The sequence below is a fragment of the Dama dama genome, chromosome 14, assembly GCF_033118175.1.
Source record: "Dama dama isolate Ldn47 chromosome 14, ASM3311817v1, whole genome shotgun sequence".
In the NCBI taxonomy this organism is placed as follows: Eukaryota; Metazoa; Chordata; class Mammalia; order Artiodactyla; family Cervidae; genus Dama; species Dama dama.
Genome location: NC_083694.1, coordinates 47633602 through 47651584, shown reverse-complemented (window position 1 = coordinate 47651584; position 17983 = coordinate 47633602). Strand labels below are relative to the sequence as shown.

The following is a 17983-nucleotide window of genomic DNA, read 5'->3' as shown; positions in this document are numbered from 1 at the left end:
TCTTCTTTCCGCCCCACTGAGGCTCCCACCTGTTTATGCCTCCTCCCTCCTTCTGCGTCCACCTTTCTCTTTTCTGCCCCAGGCTGACTGTCCCATCCCTGTCTGAGCTCCTCTCTCTTCCCAGTGCTTTTCCTAAAGGCTGTACACTGTCACCTGGGGAGGGGCCTGGGTTGGGAAACTTAGTCCTCAGGGACGGTAGATCTGACGCAGGCTCCAGAAAGTGTCCACCAGAATCCTCGCTCACTTATCCAAACCCCGAGGTCCAAGTGAAATTTTGTCCCTGCCCTGTGGCCCATGGAGGGAGGTTCTGTTTAAGCACCCAGGCCAGGAGCTGAGGATCAGATACACTGGAGAAGCTACTGTTAAAAATAGGGGTCTTTAGGGCCCCCCCCAGAATGGCTTCTGCGATCGCCCTTTCCCGTCCTTTCTCCTTCCCAGGCCCTCCGGAAGCTTGAGATCAGGGTCACCCCCTCGCGAATGGGGCCTTTGGAGGGTGTGGTCACTGGAATCTCAAGGGGTGTCCTGTGTTTTGGGGGGTTTCTGGGTGATGTGTGCTGAGTTTGGAGACCCTGCTCTGCCTGGTTTTCTGAGATCACAGAAACACCCTGGCTGGATCTTCTCTCCAGCTCAAGCCTGGTTTCCAGAACTCAAAGCTTGGGCTGCATGTGAGGCTTGGGTGGCCCCATGGGTGCTGCCCCTGCCCAGGGCTCTGTCTGAGCTGTTTGCTCAGGAGGCTGCCTGATTCCGGTTTGGGGTGATGCTCGGGGTGGTGGTCAGAGATCTGGTCAGGGAGTGGGACAACCTTTCCCCGCTGTGCTCAGGTTGTGCGGTGGAGGGAAGAGCTAAAGTGCTATCACTGGGTGATGAGCTCAGAGCCCAGGGGTCCGACCTGGTGTCGGTTGCCTCCAAACCTCTGGGGAGCCATTCTCCTGACCCCTAGGCCCTGAAGCACAGGGCAGGGGGACGAGCTGCCACCTGGGGGTGGAACTGTGGGGGAGGGTCATGGGGCAGGGACAGATCAGGCGATGGGGTGGCAAACTCAGTTCCAGAGCTCCCCGTGGCAGGAGGACTGATGGCTGTGCCGGGTGGCACAGGTACGAGGTCTGGGAGATGTGGTGGGCGTGGGAGGGCTTGGTCTCTGGGGCCCCCACTGATGAGCTGTGAGACCCCTCTATGCCTCAGTCTCCCCATTTGCCAAGATGCCACAGGCTGTGGTGAGCTTGGGGCCCTGGGGTGGGCGCTGAGGGTCTGAGCAAATGGGGTGGGTTCCAACTGTGTCTCCCCACCCCCTCGGGAGTAGGCCATGGGCTGGACACGGGCTGCCATGGGCACCCAGCAGATGGATCTTGGATCTTGGTGGCCCTGGGTCTGTTACCTGGTGGACCGAGAGGCTCTGTCAACACACGTTTGATGGAATTCAGAAGCCAGTGGTGTTAATGCTCAGTGGACCCTGTGTTTCTCTTGTTGGGGGTGTTTCAAAACTTTTTTCAGAGGCTCCCATCCTTGTGGTGTCAGATGTGGGTAAACTTCCCCCTACCTTCAGTGTATCCTGTGTGATTCCTGCCCACAGTCTCAGCAGACATACGTTTACCCATGTCAGCACCAGCCTTGCTTTGGGTGGTAGGTGATGTGGGGACAGTGCATGGGGGGGTCTGAACATCCCTCCCTCCCTGTCCTAGGGAGTCGAGTGTTCCCTGGTGCTGACTTGCCTTACCTCTAAAGGCCGTTCTCAAAGGCTAACCATGAATCCCTGGGTTGTCTTCAGCCATCCAGATTTTATCCCAAGTGTGGATGAAAAGATAAAAGGCAGTGGCATTCTGGGACTTGGTTTTCCCAAAAAACGGGGTCTGGAATTATGTTGTGGCCCTACCAAAGGCAATTGTCGAATGGTCTCTCCAGGGTTTCAAGAGGCTATGGCACTGGGGTAATAAGTTATTCGCTCTCCCCATACCCCCCACCACTTCCCACTTCTCAAAGGTCCCACACCCTGGATACTGTGTGGCCCTGTTGGCACCATCGAGGTAGTGGGACGATGTAATGAGGCCTGTGGGCTTGAACTGAACCTTCTGTGTCCAGTTGCACCCACCCCTCCTGGGTGACTGCCTCTTACCCTGTCCCTCTGCCCCTCGGAGGCATGTTCAGGTGCCGGGATGGGTGTTTCTGCAGGGTACTCATGGTGTAATTCACATGTCCTGTGGGCAGTGGTTCCAGGGTTGGGGGGGAGCTGTCATACCCTTGGGGACAACATAGCTTTTCTGTATTTCATGTGACTTAAACGTGCTCCCTGGTGAAACCTGTGTGTCCTCTCTGCCCAGGGACCTCCTCATCACCAGCCTGGACTCTGCCACCACCTTCGACGAGCTCTGCGCAGAGGTGCGGGAGATGTGCCGGCTGCACCCAGGCCACCCGCTCACCCTTAAGTGGGTGGACAGTGAAGGTGGGCCTGGGGGGTGTGGTGGTTGGGCACTGTCCCTCTAAACCTGGGCGCGGCCCCTTCCCTGGGGAGGTGGACAGTCCTGGGATTATGCTGATTCAAATTAACTAGCTTCCTGTTTCCAGGGAAGAGGCGGAGCAACTAGGGGGTGGGGGTGAGGGTCCTTTGGGGGTAGCTGTCCTCCCACAAGGCCAGCTCTGGTGCTGGGCCCCAGGAAGAGGCTGCAGGAGTCCCCCCACCTTGTGTGCCTGACCTTCCTGACCCCCTTCCTCATGTTCTGGGTTTTTCTGGTGGGTGATTTGCTAGCTGAGCTGTTGTTTCTCAGGGAAGTGGGGAGGGGAGGGTGGCCAGCGCCCTAGGGTCCACCTCTCTTTTCCTTTCCCTCCCTCCTTTCCTGTAGCCAGACACACGTCTGAGATGGTGGAGGGTTTGGAAGACAGTTAAGGAGAGCCTGCCCACCAGCTCTCAGCCTGGACATGGGAGTGGAGGAGGGTGGGGGCAGGCAGACCTCTGGCCACGCCCCTTCCCGCTGAAGCCAGGCCACATTGTCCTGGCTGTGGCTGTCCAAGCATCTGTGCTCCTGTCCAGCCTCAGTAGACAAGGAGTCCTTCCTTCTGGTATAGGACTGGATAGGAATGGTGCTCATTCTCTCCCAGGCCAGGAAACCTGCCCAGCTCGGCTCCCTATGTGGAGCTGTGGGTGACTTCATTGCCATTCTGGGGCTCGTTCGTTCTGACTTGGGCCTTTGGGTTGGGGGGTGACTCACTCTGGGACCGGCCAACTTTGCCCTGGGCGGCTGGTCACCAGCAACAACACTTTGCCCTTCCAAAGTTGGGTGCCCACCACCGTGAACCCCTTTGCCTTGGGCCTGCAGTGGCCTCAGCTGTGTCTCTTGTCCGCCTAGGTGACCCCTGCACTGTGTCCTCCCAGATGGAGCTGGAGGAGGCCTTCCGCCTGTCCTGTCAGCACAAGGACGAAGGGCTCACCCTTCACGGTCAGTGCCGGCCAGTGCCGGCCAGTGGGTGGTTTGGGGGTGGGGGTGGGCACTTGGGCACTTTGTCAGACCAGAAGCCACACAGATCACAGTTTAAGACCTTAGGATGCAGAGGATTTGAGAACGTGAAACAGGAAGCAATTTGGTTTTATTTTTTGCTCTTAGGTCTCATTATCCCAGATAAAAACCGCTCTTACTTGCTAGGAGTCAGTAAGGTGTCCTCTCACTGGACACGGAAGCCTGGGTTCTGGTGGTCAGCCCTCACTGCCTGTCCATGTGCAGGGTTTCCAAGGTTTTGCCTTAATAATCATCTGGCAAGAGCAGGCCATGGGGCTCCATGGGCAGTCAGACTCAGTGCAGGGCTCCTTGTAAGGCCACGGTGGTCACTGACCTTCACTCTCTCTCTGGCTTTCTCTGCATGCAGTTTTCCCGAGCATCCCCAAGGAGCCAGGCATGCCCTGTCCCGGTGAAGACAGTGAGTACCGTCCTCCTATGACGCATGTCCTGGTTGTGGGTTGATGTGTCTGTTATGCCAGGGAGGGGAGGATGGGAGCCCGGTGGCCTGGGGCTCAGTGCTCCTCGTGAAGTGTGTGAGGGCAGAGTGGGCAGCTGGTGTGGCCTCAGGAGGGGTTCTCACTGGTGCCCCTGCCCTTGGCTGAGCGTGTTCAGGCACCAGTGCCACCATTGGACAGGTTGTCGGCTTGGTCATCGGTGCCATGAGAAAACATCCGGAAACACCCTGACCTCCCCAGGAGGCAGGACCCTGGCTGGGATGGCTGGATGAGGCTCCCGTGTGTCTGTCCCCACTCTTACTGGCCCCATTCTCCTTCGTGGAGGGTCTGTGGGTTGAAGGTGAGATCCCAGGGGCAGTGGGTCAGAGAAGAGCTTCTGACCACACCCCAGAGGCCCCTGACCCTGGGCAGTTTGGTCCACCTTGTCCTTCAGGGCAGTCTCTACTGACTGGAGCACAGAGAAGCTTACAGGACTGTGCTTGGCCCCTGGCATGGGGCTGAGAGCATGCCATGGTGCTGGGGGAGTTAGCTCAGCGCCTTTCCCGGCAGGGGTCCTGGGTGGGCTCTGGGTGCAGCAGTGCCGCAAGGGTGGGAGCAGATTCCAGCAGAGGCCAGGCTGAGTTTGTGTGCACCCAGAGATATTCAGTGGGCCCTTGTGTGTGTGAGTCCTGGATTTAGGGGAGAAATCAGGGCTAAAGAGAGGTTTGGGGGTCGTTGAGACCGAGGGTCGGAGTGGCCGGTGAACAGGGCTGGCCCAGGGTCCCACGAGGAGAACAGGGGACCCTGAAGGAGTACCAGCAAGGCTGGGAAACCAGCAAGGTTGGGAAACCAGCAGGCTGGATTCTTGATTTGTGGAATCCTGGCAGGAGGGGAGCAGGCAGCCTGAAGAGGCCGGAGCAGCCCAGGGCTTGGCAGGAGGTGCTGCCCCAGTGGTGGTCGTGGGGGTGGACGTGAGGGGCAGTTTTGGGGGGGCAATGTGAGGAGCCCCAGGTCCCAGCTGGTGTCAGACTATGGTAAATAAAGCTAGAGGCGGCAGGGGGAGGGGGCCTAGAGATTCTGAGGCCTAGGAGTCACCCTGAGAAGTGGGGGTGGGGGGCGGTAACCAGTTCTGCAGGTGAGACTTTCCAGCCAGAGTGGGAGGGGCTGATGGGAGGCACCTATGCACATGTGTAGTTTTGCTGTGAGTATACGTGAACCTGCAAGGATGTGGTCAAAGCAGGACCTTGGGGGGTGGGGTGGGTGGCCAGAGAGGAGCCTGTTCGTGGGGGACTCAGAGATGGGTGGGCTGCATGGGGGTTTCGGGGTCCTCATCCCCGTGTGGCTGCCCCTGCCTGGACTTCTGCCCGGGTGCCCATGTCTCCTGGAAGGGGCAGCATCACACTTGGGAGAGCTCACCTGTGTTTTCAGACACACGGAAAGGTAAAATGAGAGAGATGTTCCTGTTGGAGACGAGGTCCTTTCCACTGTGCTCTGTGGGCGACTCTCAGCCACAGTGACAGGCTGGCTCACTGTCTGCCCAGAGCCGTCTCCAGCAGCCAGAGCTGGCCCGGAACACCTCTGCATCTCAGCATCCCCGAGGCAGGAGCCAGCCATTGGCTTAGCTCAGGGCCCTGGATGTGCTGCCTGAGGGCTCAAGTCTGCCCTTTCTGTCCCCACATTGGTGCCCTCCTGGCTTGATCCTCACTCATGTGGACGCTGCCCCATCTGGGGTCTCACACAGGGGATGGCAGTGGGAGCTGCACTCAAGCACCCCGGTGACGTGGGGTCACGGGGTCTCTGCTGGAGCTTGACATGGGATAACGTGTGGTCAGGGCCGTGTCCCTGTGTGGGTATTCAGGGAATGTGGTGCCGTCTCTGCTCGCCAGCAGGTCCTTGAGATGCTCACCCGGGGCGGCTCCGAGGCTCCAGGCCCCTCGGTGTTGTTGGAACATTCCAGCAGTGCTGTGGAGGATGGGGTGGGGGGGGTTGGGCAGAGAGGAAAGTGGACAGAGAGTGAGAATTGGCATCTCCTCCGCATTCTGCTCATCCGGCTCCATTGTGATGCTGCCCTTGGGCAGTCAGGATGGCCCACCCTGGTCCCCTCGGGCAGTCAGGACGACTCCCACAGGTCCCATCATGGCCCAGCTACGGGTGTGATTCTAGCACCTGCATCTGTGTTCACTGCCAAGGTCGTGGCCAGTGAGAAGGGTCAGGCTGGTGGGATCAATGGCAGTCACGATCCGGATCAGGACCCCATGCGGAGGGCTGACGGTGTGACAAGCCGTGGCTGGAGGACATGCTGCAGAGATACAGCTACGGGGGTGCCTGGGCACATCGGCCGGAAGGGCCACGTCACACCTGCCAGGGCTGTGTTCCTGGCAGCAAAGCCCCTTCTGTGCACGTCCACGGCCTGAATTTAATTGGTTCTCTCGAGTTTTTAAAAAACTGTAAAGCACACCTAACATAAAACTTAATTATTTTAACCACTTTGAACAAATTTGGTGGCATTTAGTAAGTCCACCACCTCTGCCTGCTTCTGAAATGCGTTCGGGAAGAAAAACTTGAGCCCACGAGCAGTCACATCTCCTCTCTGCACCCCCTGATGGCCAGCAGACTGTGCCATCTCTACGGAGTCACCTGGTGTGGACATTGCGTGAAACGGAATGTACGATATGTGGTCTTTTGTGATGGCTTTTTTCACTGAGTGTGATATTTCTGAAGTTCATCCATGTTGTAACATGTATCAGAACTTCATTCCTTTTTTCTTCCAACTTTTAGTACAATGATGAAGTACACGTAAAGTAAATTCACCATCTTAACTTTTTAAATATAGAGTTTGTTGATATTAATTAAATTCACATTGTTGTGCAGCCATCCCCACTATCATCTCCAGAACTTCCTCATCTTCCCAAACCGAAGCTCTGTCCCCATGAAACACGCACTCCCCACCCCACTCCCAGCCCTTGGCCCCCACCCTCCCACTCTCTGTTTCTATGATTTTGACTCCAGGGACCTCCTAGAAGTGGGAACATATAGGATTTTTTTCTTTTGTGTCTGGCTTGTTTCATTCAGCATCATGTCCTCAGGGTTTATTTGTGCTGGAGCAGGTGTCAGATTCTCCTCACTTTTTAATGCTGAGACATATTCTGTTGTATGGACAGACTGCAGTCTGTTTATCTGTCATCTGATCATGGACACCTGGGTTACTTCGTGTTTTAGCTACTCTGAATAACTGTGAACACAGGTGTGCAAATATCTCCTTGAGACTCTGCTCTCAGTTCTTTTGGGTATATATATGCAAATGGAATTGCTAGGTTAGGGGATGAAATGGTTGGATGGCATCGCTGACTCAATGGACATGAGTTTGAGCAAACTCCGGGAGATGGTGAAGGACAGGGAAGCCTGGCATGCTCTCCACAGGGTCGCAAAGAGTCGGACACGACTTAGTGACTGAACAACAGCAGTGCTGGTTCTGTTTGTAATTTTTTGAGCAGCTGCTGTACTGTTGTCTGTGGTGGCAGCACCGCCTTCCATCCCGCCAGCAGTGCAGACAGAGGCGCTCCTTGCCCCCTGTTTTCACCAGTGCTCATCCTGTTTCTGACACTGGTCTCTCTGGGCTGTGCGGAATCTTCATTGCTGCCCTTGAGACCTTCCTTGTGCAACATGGGATCTCTTGTTATAGTTGGGGTGTGCAAACCCTTTGCTGTGGCATGTGGGATCCAGTTCCCTGACGGGAGATGGAATCTGGGCCTCCTGCGTTGGGGTCTTGAAGTCTTAATCACTGGCCCACCAGCATAGTTCCTCCCCAGTGCTTGTTGTTTTCTGTTTTGTTGATGGTACCCTTCCTGATGGATGTTAGGTGGTATCTCATTGTGGTTTTGATTTTTGTTTTTCTGATGGTCAGTGATATTCAGCATCTTTTTAGTTCTTGTTGGCCATTTCTTTGGAGAAATGTCTACTCAAGTTTTTTGCCCACTTTGAACTGGGTTGTTTTGTTGTTGAGTTTTAGAAGTTCTCTACCTACTTAGCATATCAGATACACAATTTGCAAGTATTTTCTCATGTTCTGAGGTTTCTTCCCTACTTCATTTGTGGTGACAAAATTATAAAATTTTCATGAACTCCAATTTGTTCTTCTTTTGTTGCATGTTTTGTTGTTGTTCAGTCGATAAGTTGTGTTGGACTCTGCAATCCCTTGGACTGAGGCACACCAGGCTTCCCTGTCCTTCACTGTCTCCCGGAGTTTGCTCAAACTCATGTCCCTTGAATCTGTGATGCTATCCAACCATCTCATTCTCTTTTGCCCCCTTCTTCTCCTGCCCTCAATCTTTTCCAGCATCAGGGTCTTTTCTAATGAGTCAGTTCTTTGCATCAGATGGCCAAAGTGTTGTAGCTTTGGCTTCAGTCCTTCCAATGAACATTTAGGCTTGATTTCCTTGAGTTTTGACTGATTTGATCTCCTTGCTGTCCAAGGGACTCTAAAGAGTCTTCAACACCACAGTTCAAAAGTATCAATTCTTTGGTGCTCAGCCTTCTTTATGGTCCAACTCTCACATCCATGCATGACTACTGGAAAACCAGAGCTTTGACTATATGGACCTTGGTCAGTAAAGTGATGTCTCTGTTTTTTAATATGCTGTCTAGGTTTCTCATAGCTTTCCTTGTGAGAAATCATTGCCAAATCCCCTGTGGGGAGGCTTTGGTCCTTTGTTTTCTTCTTAGGGTCTTTGGTACATTTTGAGTTGACTTTTGCACATGATGTTAGATAAAGCTCTGGCTTTGTTCTGTTCCATGTGTAGGTCCAGTTTTCCCAGCACCATTTCTTGAGAAGACTGTCCTTTCCCCATTGAATGGTCCTGGCACCCTTGTTGGAAATCATTTGACCAAACTTGTGAGGGTTTATTTCTGGGCTTTCTGTTCTGGCTCATTGGTCCATATGTCTTGTCTGTATGCAGCACCACAGTTTAGATCACTGTAGCTTTGCAGTAATATTTGAAACCAGAGAGTATGTGTCTTCCAACTTTGTTCTTTTTCAAGATTGTTTTGGCTGTTGTGGATCCCTTGTGATACCATATGAATTTTAGGATGTTTTTATGCAAAAAAAAAAAAGGGATTTTGGTAGGGAGTACACTGACTCTTTAGATTACTGTGAGTAGTATTGGGACTTCCTTGGCTCAGACCGTAAAGAATCCACCTGCAATGCAGGAGACCTTGGTTTGATCTCTGAGTGGGGAAGATCCTCTGGAGGAGGAAATGGCAACCCACTCCAGTATTCTTGCCTAGAGAATCCCATGGACAAAGGAGCCTGGCAGGTTATAGTCCATGAGGTCACAAAGAGTTGGACATGACTGAGCGACTAACACTTTATTGATGTCTCAACAATATTAAATCTTCTGGTCCATAGACATGAGATCTCTTTCTGCTTGTTTATGTCATTTAATTTCTTTCAGCCCTGTCTTAACAGTTTTCAGTGTACAAGTCTGTCACCTCCTTGTTAGATAATATTGTTAAGTATTTTATTCTTTTTTAAAAATGATTTTATTTTTGGCTATGCTGGGTCTTCATTGCTGCATGGGCTTTTCTCTAGTTCTGACAAGCTGTTAAGCTGTTTTGGTGAATTCGTTTATTAGTTCTAACATTGTTTGGAATTTTAGGGTTTTCTATGTTATATGTGGAGAGAGATAATTTTACTTTTCAGTTGCTATTGCTTTTTATCTCTTTTTCTTGCCTGATTGCTCTGGTTAGAACCTCTAGTACTTTGTTGAATAGAAATGATGATACTGGGCATCCCTGTCTTGTTCTTGGAGGAAAAGCTTTCAGCCTTTTTCCATTGAGTGTGGTATTTCCTATGGGTTTTTTTGTGTATAGTATTTCTTGTGTTGAGGTGGTTTCCTCCTGTGGTATAAGAAGTGTTTATGGTCCTCCTCCCTGGTTTATGGCAGGGAGCTCCTGAAACCCTTGGAATCTCTTGAGTTATAGGTGTGTCTTGTCATTCATTAGCAGTTGATTCTGGGTAGGGCCCTTAATAGCCTGAGGATGGGGCTGGTCACTGGAAACACCCAGAGATTAGAGGGCTGGAACCTGACCTCCAGGGAGAGGCAGGGGGCAAGTTGAACTAATCTCTGGTGGCCTATGATTTAATCTATCGTGCCTCTGTGATGAAGCCTCCATAAAACCCCAAAAGGATGGGGTACCGAGGCTCTCCAGTCAGTGAATACATGGAGATTTGTGGGGAGTGACTCCAGGAGAGCCTCGCACCTCCCTGGTGCATCTTGCTTCTGGCTGTTCCTGAATAATCTGAGTTCTGTGCTCTGCTCTAGCAAATTAATCGAATTGAGGAGGGGGTTGTGAGCCTGTAGCCTGTGGGTCAGACCTAGACAGCATATTAAAAAGCAGAGATGTTGCTTTGCGGACAAAGGTTCATCTCGTCAAAGGTATGGTTTTTTTCCAGTTGTCATGTATGTATGTGAGAGTTAGACCATAAAGAAAGCTGAGCACCGAAGAATTGATGCTTGTCAACTGTAGTAAAGACTCTTGAGAGGCGCTTAGACTGCAAGGAGATCAAACCAGTCAATCCTAAAGGAAATAAGTCCTGAGTATTCATTGGAAGGACTGATGCTGAAGCTCCAATACTTTGGCCACCTGATGCGAAGAACTGACTCATTGGAAAAGACCCCAATGCTGGGAAAGATTGAAGGCAGGAGGAGAAAGGGACGACAGAGGATGAGATGGTTGGATGGCATCACCAACTCTATGGACATGAGTTTGAGCAAGCTCTGGGAGTTGGTGATGGACAGAGAAACCTGGCGTGCTGCAGTCCATGGGGTCGCAAAGAGTTGGACACAACTGAGCGACTGAATTGAACTGATCCTGTGGGTCAGAAGCCCAGGCATCAGCCTGGACTGGCGGTTGGTGTCTGTAGTTGGGTTGGAGGGCAGTCTTGTAGAATTGAGCTCTTAATGTAGGGGATCTGCCACTGCCTGCAGGTAGATGGTGTCAGAATTGGTAGTATGAGAAAAAACCAGATCAGGTACCTGCTGTTCCTAGTTTGTTGAATATTTTTATCATGAAAGGATTTTCAGCTTTGTCAAATGCCCTTTCTGCATCAATTGAAATGATCATTTTTTTCCCCTTTGTTCTATTAATGTGGTTTGTCACTTTGATTGTTTGTCTTTTTATTCTAAGAGTAAATCTGACTTGGTCATGGTGTATAGTTCTTTTAATATGCTGCTGGATTTGGTTTGCTAGTATTTTGTTGAGGATTTTTCAAAAGGTATGTTGGTTTTTTTCTTCTTTTTCTTGTAGTGTCTTTGTCTGACTCTAGCATTAGGGTAAATCCACCTTCTAGAATAAGTTAGGAAGTGTTCCTTCCTCTTAAGTTTTTTGGAAAAGGAAGATTGGTGTTAGTTCTTCTTTAAATGTTTGGTAGAATTCACCAGCGTAGCTCTCAGGTCCAGGACTGTCCTTTGTCAGGAGATTATTTTTTTTTTTTTTAATTACTGATTCACCTTACTAGTTATTTGTTCTTGTTCAGTTGCTCAGTTGTGTCCAACTCTTTGCAACCCCATGGACTGCAGCACGCCAGGCTTCCTTCTCCTTCAGTTTCCTGGAGTTTGCTCAAACTCCTCCTGTCCATTGAGTCAATGATGGCATCCAACCATCTCATCCTCTGTCACCTGCTTCTCTTCCTACCCTCAATCTTTCTCAGCATCAGGGTCTTTTCCAATGAGTCGGCCTGGCAACTAATGTAACTGGTTACAGGTCTATTCAGATTGTCTGTTTCCTAGTGATTTAATCTTGGTAGGTTCTTTGTTTCTAGGAAACACAGAATTTGTGCATTTCTCAATTTGTGCATGTCTCAGTTATCCAGTTTGTTGGTATACAATTGTTTACAGTGCTCCCTTACAGTCCTTTTTATTTATGTGAAATCAGTAGTAATGTTCCCACTTTCATTTCTGATTTTAGTAATTTGAGCCTTTCTTTTTTCCATCTAGCTGAAAGGTGATCAGTTTTGATGGTTTCACTGATTTTCCTTTGTTTTTCTATTCTCTTTTGTTTATCTCTGCTCTGATCTTTATTGTTTCCTTTTGCTAACTGTGAGATGGTGAAGGACAGGGAAGCCTGGTGCGCTGCAGTCTATGGGGTTGGAAAGAGTCAGACACAACTTAGCCACTGAAAAACGACATAGTTTCGGATCTTAAGCTGTATAGTTAGACTGTTGATCTAAGATCTTTCTTGCTTTTAAAAGAAAGCATTTATAGCTGTCAATTTCCACTTAGCTTCACTTTCTCTGTATCCTTTGGGTTTTGGTATGCTGTGTTTTTGTTTGTCTCTGAGTATTTTCTTATTTCCCTTGTGATTTCTTCTTTGATCCATTGGTTGTTTGAATGTGTTGTTTAATTTCCACACATTTGTGAATTTTCCAGGTTTCTTTCCTGTTGCTCATTTCTAACTTGATTCTTCCATGGTCGGAGAAGATAGTTTGTGTGATATCTGTCCTTTGAAACTTGATTGAGACTTACTGTGTGGCCTGACATGGTCTGTCCTGGAAAATGTCCCTTTGTACCTGAGGACATGTGTGCTGCTGTTGGGGGTGGTTCTCTGTGTGTGTCCATCACGTCACCTTGGCTTGTTGTGTTGTTCAAGCCCTTGATCTCATCATTTGTTTCCTGTCTGACTGCACCGTCATTGCTTCTTATGGCTGAGTAGTATTCCACTGGGTGTTTTGTCATATCTTACGTATCCATTCATTCATTGACGGACATTTGGGTTGTTTCTGCATCTCGGGTATTGTGGACATTCATGCAGAGATTATAGGTTTTTGAAACGCTGAATTGGTAATAATTTTGTTCTGGCCACAGCACAAACAATTTTTCGAGTCTGTATGTGTAGAAGCGCCATTAAGAGTAAACTGTCAGCAGAGCCCGCGAGGTGCCCACTTTAAAGGGGTCTGACTCCCGTCCAGTTCCTGGGTGAGTAGAGCCCCGTGTTGCCTGGGGGGCACAGGCAATGGAGGTGAACAGGCCATTGGCTCAGCCAGAGAGCCGTGCTCCCTGGTGTGGCAGCTGGGGGCTGGGTGGCTCCCTGCCACCAAATGGAAGCACGTTTCTGGGGCTTTTGGGGTTGGGGGCCCGGCAGGATAAGGTGGTCTTGGTGGTTGGTGGGCTGGGTCTTTGTGGGGAGAGGTGAGCTGGCCGGTGAGATCCCTGGCCCAGGCGGAACCCCTGGCCAGTGGTGGCTCTGGGCGGCTTGCTGGAGCCCAGGAATGACGTGGCAGTGCAGGGGCCTGGGGGGGCCACCTGCTGGCTCTGGACAGGGGCAGCTGCAGCACAGAGGGGCTTTGTGACCTCATGGCCCCCAGCAGGCTTGTGTCAGCCCCTCTGTGCATTGTCCGTCCTGCACTGGTGGCGGGGAGGGGGGGGGGCTCCTCTGTCGTGTGTGTCGTCCTGCCTCTGTTCACATGGAGACGTTCATGTTTGATTTTTGTGTTAAATACCGTCAGATCTGTTTCACATTTTCCCATTGCCTGTGCTGGCCACTTGTGTACAGACTGTGGGTCCTCCAGCACAGAGCAGGCCCGGCAGGGGATAAGCATGGCCGAGGCCTTCAGCCCTGCTTCCAGGGACGCTGACGTCCTGCTGCCCACTGCCCCGTTGGCCCCTCTGATGGCCACTGTCCTTAACAGCCAGCCACACTCCCCACAATGTGACTGGACCCCCATCGGCCACTCCTGCCAGCCCTTCCTCCATAGAGCCTCTTTCTAGGAACCTGACTCCAGCCTGGGGGTGGGGTGGAGTGGCCTCCCTTGGTAGGTATGGGCTGCATGTGTGCGGCTGGGAATCAGGCAAGTGTTCAGGCGGCGGCTGGGGCTCCACCAGTGAGCAGTTGACGGGCCCAGTGTTACCCATAAACTGGGGTCGTGGGGCTGTGAGTCAGACGTTGTGAGAATGCTGACAGCTCTGTGGGGTGAGCGGTCACTCAGTGTGTCCTGAAGGACAGCTGGGGGGCACTTGCAAAGCAGAATAGATGCAGTAAAGAAGCCCTTTCCGTCAACTTGAGGATCTCCCTGTGGGTGGTGAGCGTTGGCCCCAGGAAGGCTTCCTGGAGGAGGAGTTGTGCCAGAGGCCCTGTCACAGGGAGCTAGCCACGGACACTGGGTGCTCAGGTGACCGCCTGGGAAGGGGTGAAGAAAGGAGGGCTTCTCAGTCCTTAATAGTCTCAGAGAAAAGCTGAACCTGGGGGGGCGGCGTGTGGCGCTGCAGCCTGTCTTAAAGCCGGGGGTGTCCCTCGAGGCCATGGGAACCAGGCCCTGGCAGCCTGAGTGCTTCGTGTCCTTGGCCCCGCCCTGTCCGCGCGCTCAAGTGAGGAGGCGTCCCTGGATGGCGGGTGGACTGGCTGGTGTAGGATGGCCCCTCTCCAGCCTGCTCCCTGGAGGCAGGCAGCCCTGCAGAGGACCCTACTTGTCACCTGGGTGGCTGACATGTGGGACTGGTGCCCAGGGCAAGGAGACTGTTCCTGGTCAGACCCTGAGGAGCCAGGACCCTGTCCAGCTCTACTCCTCTGGTCCGGAGGTGCAGTCTGAGGGGGTCAGGGGCTGTTTGACCCCTGGCTTTGCCCACAGATGTGCCCCTGCCAGCCCCCATGGCCCAGGACTGAGTTGGGCTTCCTAGCCTGTCAAGAGTCCTGGCCTTTGGGGCTTTCGAAGTCCTCTAGCCCCTTATCAGTGAGGCTGGGGAGGTGACAGGCTCACCCCTGCTGTCCCTGCATCTGGAACCCAAGCCATTCCCTTTTCTACTCCAGCCACAAGGAAGCTTTCACAGCCCACTGTTAAAGAAGGTACATGCCAGTCAGCCTGTGTAGGGGGAGCTGAAGGGATATTCACTTGGGCTCACCTGGGCAGGTTCCTCCCGAAGCCCAGAGGAGTGGTGACCATGGAGTGGGGCCAGGTGGGGGCTAGTGGGGTCAGCACGGGCCACAGGAGCCATGGTGGGGTGCAGAGGAAGGGGTGGCCTTTCCAGAGGCTGTGGGGAAGGATGGGGCTCATGCTGCAGCCCACCCCTCTTGCTCATGCCCCCTCCCAGTGGGCCCAGAACTGCTCTCTGTCTCTTCTCTGGCTCTGAAGCTTTGTGTGCTTCCCAGCCATGCTGGACACCCACCCAGGAGCAGAGCCGTGCAGGAGAGGCCATGCTGAGGCACGTCTCCCATGGCCACAACCCACCCAGGCAAGCAGGGGTCAGTTCTGTGGACGCAGGCGTGTTTGTGAGACCGCAGAAGGGGGTGCTTCTGTGTGCTGGGGCCAGACCCCGACTCTGGGCAGGCGGGGGCGGCTTTCTGTGCCTCAGCTCCCCCTGCTGTGTAAAGGCTCTGGAGTGACTGCCCCCTCCGGCGCCGTGTGAGCAATAAGAGAGCTAGAAGGGCTTCAAGAATGGGCTGAGCGCATGGTGAGGTCAGCTCTCTGCCTCCCCTGCCCCCACTGGTGGGTTGCAGGGAGCAAGCTGCCCCGTCGTCGTGTGCTCAAGGCCACCCAGCCTCCTTGGATGAGAGAACAAGAACCAGACCCAGCCTGGGTGGGGGGCCAGGGGGCACTTGGGGTGGGGGGTCAAACTGGCAGGGCTGGACTGGTTACCACTGAATCCTTCCAAGGTAACGGATGCCTGCTATTCCCTGGTATTTATATGTGTGTGTATTGCTTTATTAAAAATCCAGTTTCATTCAGCTCTGTCTCAAATTATCTGCAACCTAGAAAAGCTACTTTTCCATCTAAAATAGGCTGCCATTAAAATGAACAGTCCCCCAGTTCAGGCTGGGTTTTCTAGAGCTCTGTAAAGCCGCACGTTTGGACTGTCTTGAGGAGAGTGGGCTGAAAGGTGGTGACTGTGATGTCCAGCTCACCTTACTTGGGTTTGCCTGTTGGACTCGGGGTAGATGCGTTTCCCATTGAAGCCCCCAGTAGAGGTGGTGGGTCTGTGATTTTGTGGTTTGATAGCCTGAGGGTGATGCATACATTTCCAGTAAAGGTCCAGTAATGAACCTTTGGTCTTGGGCATTCATGTGCCATGCTGTGTGAAATCAGCCCCCGTGCAGAAACGGGAGGTGAGTGGGGAACAGTGTCCCCACAAGGTGTCGTCAGTGGACAGTTTCTTGTGTCTTCTGGGGACCTTCTATTCCACTGGTGCTTCCGAAGTCACCTGAGTTTCAGACGCCAGCACCTGATGACTCAACTCTCCCTGGTGACGTTAGGCCAGAGTGAGGGAAGGAGCTGGGTTTTGAACCCAGAGCTTTGGCCAGATTCTGTGCTGGGAACACAGGTAAGTGTAGACTCCTGAGCTGGCCACCTGCCTAGAACCCATTGCAGAAGGGTCGCTCCCCTTCCCAGCCCTGGTGTCGCCTAGAGATTGGGGGGAGAAGCTTCCCAGACCTCTTGGGCCCCAAGTGTGGAGCCTGGCTGCACAGGTCAGCCCAGGCAGTTGGGGGTCTAGGCAGGGTCAGCATAGGCTCCTGGGGGTCCAGGGAGGTCGGCTGAGTCCCCTCGTGATTTTGGAATTGGAAGGAGAAGCTGGCAAGGACCAGATGTCACATGGGGGAGCTCAGAGTGACTGTTGGGGCCGAGGGTCTTCTCTGGCCGTAGCCAGCACAACAAAGGCCACCTGCTGGGGGCCCACCTCTTACCTCAGGCTGGAGTGGGTGTGATTCCAGGCTGGTCGCCCCAATACTCATCTCTCTGGGACCTTTGTTCCCTCATCTCTGCCCTTCCTGCTGCCCCCACCCCCACCCCTCAGAGGAGCAGCGGCACCCAGACACCTCCCGACCTGGGTCCAGTTCACCTCACTGACCAGAACCAGGCCTTCCCTCTTCTCCTCCTCCCAGCCATGGCACCCGGGGGCTTGGGACCTGTGAGCATTTGTGTTGGACCCGTTCTTGGCCTCTGCAGATGCAGGTCAGAGGTCACCCACAATCCGGGGGCCACTGCCACTCAGCCAGCGATCCTGGCATGCGACAGGCTGGGGCCCCACTGGGTCTGTTCCCCACAGACGCCGCGTCCGGGAGACTCAGAGGCCAAGCTGCTGCCCCGGCTCCTGAGGTCCGTCTCCACGCAGAGACGCTGTGCTCCCGTGACGTCAGCTCCTCGGCATCCAGGCCATGTTTTAGTCGGTGCCTCAGCTGCCGGCTCCAGCTTCCCCGGGGAGCCGGGTACCACCCGGGCCTGGAGACATGAGGAGGCAGGGATGTGAGAGGCGGGGGTCGGGCCGGCCAGCCTTCCTTTAAATATCCATCTGCCCTAGTGTGTGAACCCCCCGCCTATTGTCAGGGCCCACGGGGAGCAGAGGGCAGCGTCCGCGCGTTCGCGGAAGGAGGATGCCTTCTTTCACGCCCACCGCTCCGTAGAGCATAAAGAATCTGCCGAGGAGGCAGGAGAAGAAAGCCCGGTGAGTAATGCGCATCGCCCGGTTGTGTACGGACGCAGCCTCCCTGCTGCATGGATGCTTCAGACCCGGGCATGCTGGTGCTGCTGGCCCGGGCAGGGATGTGGCCGCCGCAGCTCCGAGCTGAGCCGCGGGGGGAGCAGCACTGAGGGGTGACAGGTTTTAGAAAAACAAGCCCCAGGAGAGCCTGCCCAGCGAGGGATGCGGCTGATGCGGGGGTGGGGGAGGAAATGCGCCCCCTGAGATGGACAGTGTGTGCCCGAGGCCTGGCGGCTGGTTGGCTCCGGGAGCAGCCTCATTTTCATCCGACACCCTGGCCCGGGGGCCCTGCTCGCTCGCTCCTGGGAGTCCTGCTGCTGGGCTCCCCTGCGGAGGGCCTGGGCGCGAGTGTGCATGCTCTGCTCAGCGCTTCGCGTCGCTGCCGCCCGAGTGTGGGCAGCTACCGAGATGGGGCCGCCCAGGCTGACCGTGGCCGGCACCTGTTTCCCCGCCCTGAGCCCTGTCCACAGAGCGGCTGCGCTTCTGCGGCCCTGGCAGTCCCGTGGACAGCGGGTCGTGTCAGTGTGGCTCTTCCACCCGGCCCTGGACTGTCGGCAGCGAGTGCGGCTGGGTCTCTGCTTCTTCGTCCTGACATGGTGGG

The 17983-nt window shown here is 53.7% G+C and overlaps 1 protein-coding gene across 1 annotated transcript in view; it reads left to right on the top strand.

The window, feature by feature from the left end:
• The window catches only part of PRKCZ (protein kinase C zeta), a 98033-nt gene that overhangs the window by 1814 nt on the left and 78236 nt on the right, over positions 1–17983 (top strand). Inside the window, exons 2-4 of the mRNA XM_061160563.1 lie at positions 2316–2437; positions 3339–3428; positions 3853–3903. Of these exons, the coding sequence (XP_061016546.1) occupies positions 2316–2437; positions 3339–3428; positions 3853–3903 (263 nt within the window). The remainder of the gene's footprint in view (positions 1–2315; positions 2438–3338; positions 3429–3852; positions 3904–17983) is intronic.